We start from the raw sequence: 13205 nt of genomic DNA, 5'->3' as shown, positions 1-13205 counted from the left end.
TTAAGTACACTACATGAAATTTCCCATGAAAAAGTGGAACAATGCTGACCTCGACATGAGCTTCGGAGCTTATGTCATTGGCATATTGAATAAGAGCAAGCTCTAAGTCAGACTTTATAACACGACATTCAGTTAGGATGGGGTGCAATGTGTTTAAATCTTTCTGGAACTTCTCAATACCCTGTACAGACCACAGGCATAACGACTCAACAACCACTGTAAGAGTTTGAACTCCAACTAAACCTGCTTCAGGCATGGATATTAGATGAATTTCATCTTTCCCAATTTGAAAAAGCAATTGACAAAGAGAAAAATTATGCAGGAAAAATGACAAGATAGCTAGAAAGCAGACACTATGGATAGCTTCGAACTACCATCATTCACTAAATAACTGCTTGCTAACGAACATGATGTTAGAATATGGTACTCATTATAGTGGTGAAAGTAGTGATTTACTACTGAAATCACCAGAAGAAAAAAGTTCCAATGTCACGACTAACTAACCAGATCATGCAGGCACCTACTCTAATCCACCTATCATTAATCTTTCTAATATTCTACAAAACTTATTACAACAATTCTTTAAATACAGCAAAAGAAACTTTTTACCCAAAGACCTATTCTAGACATGCACAAGAGCTTCTCGCAGACAGAAATAAATACACAAGACCCAGCTTCCACCATCGGAATGAAAGACAGAAGTTACTGAAGATGTCTAACCGCATCGAACAAGTAACATCATCTGATCCTACAACTAGGCTACACCCCAAAAAGGGTATAGCAAGAGTTAGTATCAGTACAACACAACCACACCTACTTGTAGGCATCATCGGTCGACCCAAGTTAAATAACATAAACATAATACTAATATCCAAAATCAGACATGAACTCACATAATATGCTAGTTAATTACTTATTACCCTATTTCCCAATCACCGCTCTCCCTATTATACTCTCACTACTGGACTTTATTAATTTATAGAAGCTCTCACTAACCACAAATCGACCCACCATACAACATTCACTGCTAACATACCACCTTATCACTATTACATACAGCTCCTAACTACGCATCTATCGTCTATTTAATTAGTGAACCCAATCGCATATATTTTACCCAAGAACACCAAAAACAATTAGTAAACAAATGAAGTCAGCCTCATTCATAACGATACCTTTAGGATACCATCCAAATCAGCAACAACACATGAGTTCACCATTATAAATAATTGTTATACAGTCCAAGGTCAACACCATCAAATAATTCATAAGACCAATCTAAACATGTCACTTAGCAATCAAGCATTCAGTTGGCAATTTATTTAATAATTCCCACCTTAACACAATCAAGTTAAGCAAAGGAATGAATCACCTTTGAGCAATTAATACACAACTCAAGACTACCCCACAGAACTCATGAAACAATTCAACTTATTACTTCTTCATACAAAGACCTCAACATTGTTCGACAATAAGTATTAACTCATTTCAAGCAAAGTATCAAAAAAACTGACCATAGAAGGATCCAAATATTATAACCAACAAATGTAACCTGATTCACTCAAGGAACCGTCAAACTCTCCAATTTACCATGTACACACATGCTATGGGTCTTATATATGCCTAGTCATTACCTTGTCACGCCCCGAGCCTACACCCTGGACATAACATGGCACTGAGTGATCCCAAGCTGACCCTCAGCCTAGCAAACTGTAAATAAACCACGACTTTGGAAATATGCGGAAGCTAGAAATACAGTTATGGGCTAAATTACTAGAAATATGATAAACTTTAATTGGAGATACTGAATTTCAACTTGGAAGACAACCAAAAAAACAATTGTCTAATGTCTAATGAAGCCTTACAGCTCATGAACTGAAAGAGTTGATGCGACATGGCCCCAAGCTACCTTTATTGGGACCTAACAACTAAAACTGAAACTATCTAATAAGTTGGAAATTTAGCAAAACATCACCAAGTTCTATGGATGCAGGGAGGACTCACCACAAGCTAATACTGGATGGTCTATTGAAAGGGCTGCCAGCGGTCCTGAGTCAGTATGCTGAAATCTACATCATGAAACGATGTAGGGCAAAAAAAGTGTCGATACTTTAAATGTATTGGTACATAAAAGCGGAATGAAAACTGAACCTGACATACTTTTAAATTATAACATAACAGATGACCTGAGTAGGGAAATGTGAAACCAAAGATTTCTAGACTCTTTTCTTGCAAAGTTGCGGGGACTAAGGTATTACAATGAATCGAGTTATTTAAAAGCATATAGAAACTTAAATAGTATAGTTCATGAAATGTAAGCCCAAAAATAATTAGTTGAAATGTTATAGAAAGAAAAACAATGTTAATACAAATATCATACATAATAAGTAAATTGAACAAATATTAAGTTTTTCTAAATTGGGAGAGTTTCTCTTAATCGATATATATCATGTGAGCAACATGGAGTCCAATGTCTTGTCCACATTAAGAAAAGTCGTCCTACATCTTCTCAGGGTGAAAGACGAAACGTAACTTATGGATCCAATTCTTAGCCCAAAGGCAAAATCTAAGGTGGCAACATAGTTATGGAGCATGTGACCAGACTCATACCCAACTCGGTGCTAAATAATCCTCCCCAAAACATAATAGTTGCTCATATTATAAGTCTTAAAAACATGTTCTGAAACCATACTAGTCTCTAAAATATCGTATCAAGAAACATATTTTTTGCAGCAAGCCATGGCTCTAAATCGCTGTAACTTGCTTTTACTTTTCAAGATGCGATAACATCTTCACTTTTCAAGCATGGTATAATACATATGCGTTTTTTATAAACTTTTCATAAATTGACTATCTTTGAACATACTTTATAACAAGACTATAGTTAAACCAATTGGAACATGAAATCAATTTTCAATACAAATCCCCAAGTCATAAACTTTATGTGAAAACTAACCCTTGGTTATGGAAATTAAATATAAGTTCAAGAACTACCTTAGTTTGGGAAATAATTCACGATACTTGAAGCATGTAGAAGAAAATTATAACAAAACTCAAGAATGACACTTAGAATATTTGATAACTTCGCATGTAACTATGACACAATAGTGGGATAAATAGGGTACCGCACGAAAGCTATTGCTTTTACGTACCTCGGAGATAAATGATGGAGAAAAATTCTTTAAATTTGGAGCCCTAGGTTGATTTTTCTTGCAAGTTGAATGTTGAGAGCTTGAGAGAATAAGAGAGGGTTTTGACTTGAAAGTGTAAGGATTTTTGACGTTTTGAGGTGTTTTTAACCTTGAATGGATAGTTTATAAAAGAGAAAAGTCCATTCTGCACCTAATATAAAATGAAACTGAAGAAAAGTAATCTCGAGGAAGGGGGTCAGTGGCGCGGGGCCCAATGCACCACCCACGCTGCATGACCCACCTCCCAAAGAGGAGGGCTTCTAGTGATTTTCTTGCCCGTGCTCCGCGGGGTTCAATACGGAGGTCCTTGTGCGCGGCTATGTTGCTCGGACTCTTGAAAAATGTTGATGGGTATGTGACGAATATTCCAAAAATAGTGTATTTTGAAGGATCTGACACGGGTGCGACAAGGTTTTCGGAGAATCCGAGCAACTTAGGTGCGCAGCGCACCGGCCTCTTTCTATGTCTAAAAACTCATTTTGAGTGTCTGAAGGCATCCTAAACGGTTTGTCTTGATTCAAGGGACTCAATACTTGATTATTAAAGCGTAAACTCGTCTATAGAATACTAAGATCATGGAAAAATTTTTGGGACGTTACATTATCACCCCTTGCAATCATTCATCTTCGAATGATGGGTAAATCTAAGATGAAAGAACAAACCAACCATTAGCAACCCTATCCTACACTTAGGTTTTACACGTGAGTCAAGATGTTTCAACTTAAAATTAGGATATCTATACAGCATCTGAGTCTTTAGAGAACTTTAGAGCACGAAGATCAAGACTTAGAGGATATGGAATATCCTTAGGAGCTAACAAAATAAGTAACGCTTTATCTTCTTTTCCTAGGGATTGATCATGGACTAGGAAAAAGTGCTAACACGAAAGCTGGATTAGAGTAGCATCTCAACTCACTTGGGAGGAAATATGCAAGCAAGACAACACACGGTCATGCCCAAGCCCAAATCTCTCAAAGAAATTCAATGATACTAAGACTAGCCTTTGATTAACAATTCACAATCTCCTCCTTGGACTCAATTCAATAACTTAGGACAACAACTATTGCCAATTATTAAACCATCCTCACTAAAATCCATAGAACAACAGCACATCAAATATACACAAGTCAGACCCCAAAAATCAGCATTACCCTCATACTACTCACTCATCTAAGTTTTAAGCTAAGACAACTAACATTAAGAAAGAAGGGCCTGGGGACATCAACTTTACTAAACAAGAGGGAAGTTAAACAATGTGCCGATTGCAACACCTGGAGATCTATCTAGGTTCTACTAACTAGTCAGGGAATATAATCGGTTTCGACCTCCACTTATTCCTGAAGTAGTCCCCTTGTGGGCAACTTGACCTGCTGGAGTGGAACGGATGGTGCTGAACTATGAACCTTACCCTTATCGTTATGCCTCACAAACGGACACTCCTTCAAGAAGTGACCCACTTGCCCGCATCAGAAACACCAGTCTATACCAATCTTACACTCTCCCAGGTAAGGCCTACCACACTTTCCACAAAGAAGGATAATTAGAGGAATTCTAAACAACATTACTATAGGATTGAGAATTAGGCAGACGATCTCTTAGGAAAGAAGTAGCTATTACCATTTTTATTATGATTCACCTCATAGTCTGCTGATTTTGCCTTTTTGCTTTGACGTTCCACAACCTCCACTTCTTTTTCTTTTCCTCTTCTACCTGCTTGAGTATGCACTAACAACCTAGAAATATCCTTGTTATTGTTCAACATTGCCCCTTTACACACTAGTTTCACATCATCAGACACAGCACATACAAATTCCTCTTCTGGCCCTCATAGTAAACACCAACTCTGAAGAGAGACAACTACATAAACTTCAGAGCATACTCCTTAACACTCATAGTTCCTTGCTTCAAGTTCACAAATTCCTCAGCCTTAGCCTCCCTCAACTCCTGAGAAAAGAGGTGATCAAGAAAGGCCACTGAAAAATCTTCCCAAACTGCAGGTTCAACATCCTCACCCCTAATCCCTTCTCACTCATCATACCACTGATAAGCCACACCCTTCAGCCAGGGGCGGATTTAGGGGTCTGTGGGGTTTTTTTAGAAAACTGTAACTTTCGTGCAGATCTAGTATTTATATAGAAAAATCTAGTAAATATATAAGAATTATAAGTTGGGAACCCATAACAAAGTGTATAGTTGGTCTAGTAGACTAGAGGGACTTGTAAAAGTTTTATTGACCTCTTGGTTATGGGTTCAAATTCCCTTAGTTACTCTTTTGTTTTATTTTTATCTGACATAGGAAACCCAAAAACTTTAAATCCTAGATCCGTCTTTACCTTCAGCTAATAAGACGCAAACTCACCTCCCTCAGTGTCACTAACATGCATAACCCTAAAAATCTCACTAATATGCATAACCTTAAAAATCTTCTCCAGCTCATCAATAAAATCTTGGAGATCCTCCTCAACTTTAGACCCAGTGAACACCGGAGGGTTCAATCACATGAACTAATTAATTCGAGTAATGTTTACGAAATCATAAGTAGAACCAATACTATTTGACCGATGAGATCGAGATGACACAATCTGAGCAAGCATCTGAATGGTTTGAATGGTTTGTCTGAACACCGCATTAGAAACTTCACCCTGAGGGGACTGGGTATGAGTAAAGCCAGTTTTGAGAGCCCTTGAAGGACTAACCAGGGCAGGTGGGACCCCAGTAAACTTCATTACGGGTTTGCATCCCATGCGTAGGAGATATAAATATGGCATTGGGACACTAGAAGTTATTGTGGTTCCCTGACCAGAAGTTTGTTTTGGAGGCATGATCTATAATACGAAAGAGTAGGAGTTAGAAGATTCTTATTAGAGCTTTAACTACACTGCACGAACTTGAAAATAAAAGAAAGGAAACATTCCTAAATGCCCTGTAGCCTCCTCACCCATAACTAGGACTCTACTATATACGATTTCATAGACACCCTAGGACACTAGAATCTTATTATCTGATACCAAATTTGTCATATAAGACACCCCAGCTTAGGATTAAAAGTCTCACATCGGCATAACACAAGAGAGATACTGGATTATATAAGGCCCTAGTGACATATTTTAAAGTCGTGCGGGTCTAGGCCAAGAGCAGACAATATCAATAATGGGTTGGGCCATTACAAATGGTATTTAAGTCACTCTTGTGTCAACCTTATCAGTATGGGCCAAAGTTCAAACTGAGTTTAGGTAAATCCCAATAAGACGGAGCATACCTCGGTCCTGAGTCTATGCAAATCCCATGTGGTGGGCTAACCTCAGTGAGGAGGCTAAGTCCATAAGGGGGATGTATGTAACACCCCAAATTAGAATTAGAAGTCCCACATCGACAAAACGCATGAGAGATGTTAGGTATATAAGTAACTAGACCTTTCTCCCTAGTGACGCATTTTGAAGTTGTGCAGGTCTAGGCCCAGAGAGGACAAGATCACTTTTAAAACACATCACTAGGGAGTAAGGTCTGTTTACTTATATACCCAGCATATCCCATGTATTTTGCTGATGTGGGATTTCTAATCATACTCTGAGGTGTTACATACACCTCCTTCTTATGGACTTGGCTCCTCGCTGAGGTTTATCCCGCCCCATAAATTTGCCCAGACTCAGGACAGCTCCTCGTTGAGGTTTATCCCCCCGCATGGATTGCCTAGACTCAGGACTGAGGTTTGCCCCACCTTATTGGGATTTGTGAAAACATAGTTTGAACTCTGGCCCATACTGACAAGGCTGACAGAGGAGTGACTATGATACCATTTTTAGCGGCTAGCCCACTAGTGATATTGTCTGCTCCGGGCCTAGACTCACACGGCTTTAAAACGCATCACTAGAGAGTAAGGCTTATTTACTTATATACCTAGCATCTCTCTGGTGTTATGCAGATATGGTACTTCTAATCCTAAGTTGGGGTATTACATACCTGCAAAGAATGAGCTCAATCCATGTATCAAATAACTCAGACAACTAGTGTTTGCCACCCTTATCCCAAACCAACTGTTATACCACCCTTATTTCAACATGCCCACCACCCTTATCCTCTCTGAAATCTACCAATTCAATCGTGATCAACCTTTATTGGTTCATGTCACAACAACAATGAATACCATAAAACAAGTACAAACACAATAAGTGAATAAACCACCTTGTGTATCAAACAAGGTCCTTTTTACTGATCTCATTATAGATTATCAATTTCCAACTTGCCTTTACAATTAACAAGTACAACATTCATTAGCATGCATTGCAACAAGCAAACACACAGTCAGTTAACATGCACATATACAATCAACTTGATTTTTAACTCCAGTTCAACCATCACCTACTCAATAGACATTAGTGCCTAAGGATCAAGCATTGCGTAACAAGTGAATATACATACAATTAAATTAGACAAACCTTCTAGTTTATAAATACTAGGGTACACACAATTACCTCTAACTACAACACCATTAACTCTTCCACGTCCATCTTAATACTAGCACTGTCATTGTTGGTTACTCTACGGCTACTCTTAAATTCACTTAAATCGTATATTAACACACCACATTTCACAATACCTACCTCCAACTTATTCGTACAAACCAATTATCACTAACTGGAGAGGTCTAATGCATTAACACCAACTTTATTACTAACTCATTTCCATTTTAACAATCCACCAAATATAACTAGCCAACTCCCACTTACTGTTCAACTAAATGCAATAACAATAACAGATAAACACTATTAACGATTCACCACAAGATTTCATAAGCATTAACTACATTCACATTGCCTTTATTACTTATTTTATCCATCTAATCACCTTGCCTGCAGGCCTAAGCAAGAAATCTCCCGTCAACTATATTATGAACACATTTTCTAACCAAGGTTCACTACTCAAAATAAATCTAGCTAACTAGGCACCAAGCAGTTGCTACGAAGGCATGAACTCACATTTTTTGACTCGTTCTAACAACTTCCAGCATGAAAACCCCAAGAAAACTTTAGGATTCGCCCCTCTTAAGGGTACTCCTTCATTCTCTTCATTCTAGGGCCTTACTGCAACCCTAAAGGGTTTTTAGAAGGATGCAATATTTGGGTGTAAAGATGAAAAGAGAAAGGGCTTTAAAAATTTCAAAGGGACTGTTTTTTGGACCCCGCTGGCCGGTATTGCCACTATAGCATTGTGACATTAGTTCGCTCCTTTTAAATCTTTCCTACTCCGAATTCGTCTAATCCTAGTCTTTAATGGACCTCAAAAAGATTTTTAAGGAAAATCCCATACCCCGTGACCTTCGAATAGTAACGAAGGGAAGGGTCATTACGTCCAAGAAGATATCATTGGTAAAAATGTTCTTGTGACCTCCCATTGTCCTCTCCTCCATACAGAATTTTGCTCTTCAATGAAGTTCCCTAAAGAAAAAAAAAGTCTAACTACGAAGTGCTTTCCTCGCTAGTTGTAAAAGGGGCATGTAGGACTTAAGACAACAACAACAACAACAATAGGCCCAGTGTATTCCCACAAAGTGAGGTCTGGGGAGGGTAAGATGTACGCAGTCCATACCACTACCTCCGAAGAAGTAGAGAGGCTATTTTCGACAGACCCCAGCTCAGAATCTCGAATAATACACCAAGATCGTATTGGAACATGTAACAGGAAAGGTTGGCACGCAGACATAAGAAATAATGGAAATAAATATCAGTGAAGTACGAAATAAGAGAAATACGAGCAATACGAAATAAGAAATAAGAACTAGGACACCCACTTACCCACCCCACCCGAACTCACCTGGCTAAAGGCTTCTACTCAAGGACACAGGCCTAGGATTACTGCCCGGATACGCACTCGCTCTCCTAACACCTAGCCACAATTCATACACTTGCCCTAACCTTCTACCCTAATTCGCGACCTCCATACCTTCCTGTCTAGGGTCATGTCCTCAGTGAGCTGCAGTTGTTCCATGTCATGTCTAATCACCTCCCTCCAGTATTTCTTTGGCCTACCTCTACTCCTCCTAAAGCCATCTAAGGTCATCCTCTCACACCTCCAAACTGGGGCATCCGTGCCACTCCTCATCACATGCCCAAACCATCTCAACCTTCCTTCTCGCATCTTATCCTCCACCAAAGTCACTCCCACCTTCTCTCGAATAGTCACATTCCTAACTCTATCCCCTCTAGTAAGTCCACACATCCATCGCAACATGTAGGACTTAAGACAACCTTCAGAAAAGAGGGTTTTCACAATTGTTGCATGTGTTTGTTTTTTCAGGAGCAGTATGAAGACGTCAATAGTTATGTCTCCATTGAGAAGTCACTTCACAAAGCTTGGGATATGTTCCTCAACACGCTGAACTCTAAATGTTCTATGCCTAGGTCACGAACACACGATTGGAACTGATTTTGTGGTGGTATAGGGAAGGCACCAACGAAACAAATAATCCCAATATAGAACAGTTGAAATAGAAAAAATAGGATACCATAAAGGGTGGTCTTAGAAAATATGTTGTGCAAAAATTTTGAGGCCCATTAGACATAAATCTAGTTGTAATGTGTGAATAAGTTAGTTTTACCTATGACGCAGGATCTCGGGACATTTCAATAAATTACAGAGACTGAAGATAGTGCAATGTGTTGCCTATAGGGCAAGAATTTTAAGTTGGATTGACTAAATTATTTTTTGAAAAAGTAATTATGGTTAAATCCATTGTATTGTTTCAACAATTAACATACACTCTCAGTTTAAAAGGCGTGGAATATTATTTTGTGTATTATAAGAATGGCTCCTTAAAAAAGTGGTGGAAAAAATTGTGAGCAATTGAACAATACAGACAATATTTGTAAATATATCACGATTGTGTCTAATTTAACTCAATGGGTAAAATGCATAGTACCAACTGTTGCTTGTCCGATGTAACTTGTGAACAATTGAGAAACACATGCAACTTTTTCTTATAGGTTGAACTTGTGATCAATTGTGTAGGTTCATAGTCTCTGACTAATTGAAAAGTCTCAACTCCTACCTTCATAGGCAAAACTATTTATGCCTACAACTTATGTCTAATGGGTAACCAAAGTTCTGTGGATTTTCTTAAGCAGGGGGTCCTTTTTTATACAGTTTTGTTAGAGGGGCCAAAAGTTCAAGACCACCCCTTATGGATATTATTCTTGCAAATGAACCTGCGGAACACCATACCCACACACATTTTGTGGACAATTAGGAAGGACTATAACCACAGATCTTCACGGGGAACAGTAAAAAGTTCCTAGTCTCAGGTATGTAATTTTTTTGCTTGCCATTTGGTGTGACCTGCCTGTTGCAAATTACGATGTCAATGCCATGATAGATTTACACAGCCTGTCATGTGGAACTTTTTTGGCTGTAATATGTCCAGCACCTGGGTTCTATCAACAAAATTACCTTTCGTAGAAGTTTGTCACAAGTACCGGAATTCTCAATAAGGATGACAGAAAAATGGGGAGATGTATTTATCCCTAATGGCCCTCTATCTTTCTTCTGAATTTCAGATCTTTGCCGTCTATTCATTTCAGTCACTGGTGGGAGAAATAATGGGAAGACTGCCCTCATAAATTCACTAGATATGTCTCCATCGCTAATTTCCACACAATTACTTCTTCAGCAAATGCTTAATCTTTTTTTTCTTTTTCTCCTTTCTTATCTGTACTCCAGCAAGACAATTTATGTTTTTCTAGTATATATATCAGTATTTAATTTATCCTGTGTAACGGTATGACAAGACCATACAAACAATAATTCAAAATTAACAGGACTGCAGCAAAGAGAAAACGACTCCTTCCGTCCCACTTTCTGTGAGCCAATTTGACCAGGCATGGTCAGCAAAGAGATAAGTGGTGTCTTAAGTCTATTGCCAGAACTAGAGGAATTGCAGTCAAGTAGTTGTCACAAGCATAGTTTGACCATGAAAAGTAGCATAGTTTAAATTTAAATCCTTAAAACTTTTGAAGTTGCATGAAACACTATCAACAGAAGAATTGTGCCACACCTTGGATCCCTAAAATAGGAAAATTGTCGTGATATCGAGATGGAGGGAATGACCATTAGAAATTTTTTTGATAAGCTACAATTTTAGATCTCGCATGTTACACAATTCTTGGTAAGTCCGCGTAGCCCTCAGCCATTCCAAAAAGGTGTAGTAATTACTCAGCACTACCATCTCTGGCTTAAGTATGTGAGCCACGGGACAAACACAGGGTAGATTTTCTATAATTCTATTCAATGCCTAGGCAAACAATATGATGAGACATAAATCTGAAACACTGCTGGTTTAGAGCACTTATGCTATAAGTATTAAGCCCATGCAAGGGATATATTGGTGTTCGTGGGAAGAAACATAAACCTGAAATTCTGCTGGTTTAGAATACTTGTTGCAATCAGTATTAAGCCCATGCAAGAGAAATAGTAATGGTCTTCCCGTCGCTTGGTACTGATCAAACAAAACTTCCTTAATCTCATCAGTATAGAAGACATGGGTAACCTTGTACTTTTCCTGAAAAAGACCAATAAAAGGGTAAATCAAATCCTTGCATTGCCTTAAAACACTTGATGAACGACATCAGCAAAGAAATACAACTTCAAAATGTTAATAGTTATCTGGAAGTGAGGAATTGATTTTATTTCTCCCATCCAAACAGCATAGTTAGCCGGTAACCTTGGAGCAAAGAGCATAGATTTCCCACTTGCTATATCCTTCATCAAGAAAGAAATATTCAAGGATGCTTCAAATTTGTACGCACTAGAAAGTTAGATTATAAGGCTCATCAGCCACTATCTCTATTAAATTTCCTTACATTAAAACATAAATAGACTTGAAGAAACAGGAAGAATCGCATACTCCCCTGAGGCTTCAACTCGTAACACATCTTTCACTTGGTTTCAAATATTCCACAAAGCTCCATACACTCATCTTTAGAGTAACAAAACTATATTATAATCTACATGGCAAATAATATAGCTATTGATTTTATCGTTTTCCTTCATTTTTGGTAAAAACTACCTTATATTATAGACATTTTAATTATATCCTCATGAAAAAAGTCAGCTTACTAATGAAATGACACCAGAGATTCAACGAGGAGGATAATGTCCTTTGGCGGAGAACCTTCGCAGAAAATTCCCTTTTGAATATCAATAATGCGCCAAAGTATCCACAACCTAAGTTACTCGGACTCGGGTGCGGGTGTCCCATATCCAATACGGGTTCGAATCTAGAGGACGGATCTTTCATGATCTAAATTTAAGATTCGTGAATATGGATACTGGTGCAGGGATTCAACTAAAAATAATTCAAACATCTAAAAGTAGAGTTCTTTTGCTTTGTTTTGAAAATTGTGGTGTCCTGACCAGCTTGCACGCACCTCGACTAATTTCACGAGATACCTGCCACCTACCACCAACAACAAGTACCAGGTAACTCTGTCCACCAAGGCCAGGACAGATGAGAAGAAATCACCTAGTGTTTGTGATAAGAATCGGGTTACTTTAATAAATAAAAAAACAATGCGAAAGCAAAAATATTAAGATTAAAGACAAGAAATCAAAGATAGATGAAATTTGAGAATAAATCCTCAATTTTGAGATGAAGTTCTATGAACCTTAATTGATCTTAGTATTTAAAATTAGTGGATTAAGACTAATTATGATACTAATAGAGTCATTTCTGGAACTTAGATCAAAAGTGATCTAGACCCCTATTTCGAAGAAATTAAAGACAACAATTAGTATAAGACTAATCATCACCTTATTTAATTAACTTTAATAGAAACCAAAGATATCAAGTTACGAATTAATCTTACCTCCTTAAGAATCATTCTTATTAGGTTGCAAGGTAAATCTCAAGTAGCCACATACAAAGGTGTAAATAAAAGAAACTTTCAATTAATAATAATGTTGTTTGATTGAAAATAACAAAATCCACCCCTATATATAGGAAAAAAAACTATCCCAAATAAA

At 37.9% G+C, this 13205-nt stretch overlaps 1 protein-coding gene and 1 long non-coding RNA gene across 2 annotated transcripts in view; one reads left to right on the top strand and one right to left on the bottom strand.

Annotated features, from left to right (window-relative positions):
* The window catches only part of LOC107876525 (xaa-Pro dipeptidase), a 34516-nt gene extending 22384 nt beyond the window's left edge, over positions 1-12132 (bottom strand). Inside the window, 3 exon segments of the mRNA XM_047402809.1 lie at positions 50-181; positions 11593-11749; positions 11854-12132. Of these exon segments, the coding sequence (XP_047258765.1) occupies positions 50-181; positions 11593-11749; positions 11854-11948 (384 nt within the window). The 5' untranslated portion in view covers positions 11949-12132.
* On the top strand, positions 10109-10957 carry LOC124890965. The gene is made up of 2 exons (XR_007049467.1): positions 10109-10489; positions 10742-10957. It is a non-coding gene; the product is annotated as an uncharacterized LOC124890965 (long non-coding RNA).
* Positions 12133-13205: the final 1073 nt, after the last annotated feature.

This window comes from Capsicum annuum, unplaced genomic scaffold (assembly GCF_002878395.1).
Source record: "Capsicum annuum cultivar UCD-10X-F1 unplaced genomic scaffold, UCD10Xv1.1 ctg2800, whole genome shotgun sequence".
Taxonomy (NCBI): domain Eukaryota; kingdom Viridiplantae; phylum Streptophyta; class Magnoliopsida; order Solanales; family Solanaceae; genus Capsicum; species Capsicum annuum.
This window is presented reverse-complemented; position numbering and strand designations above follow the sequence as displayed.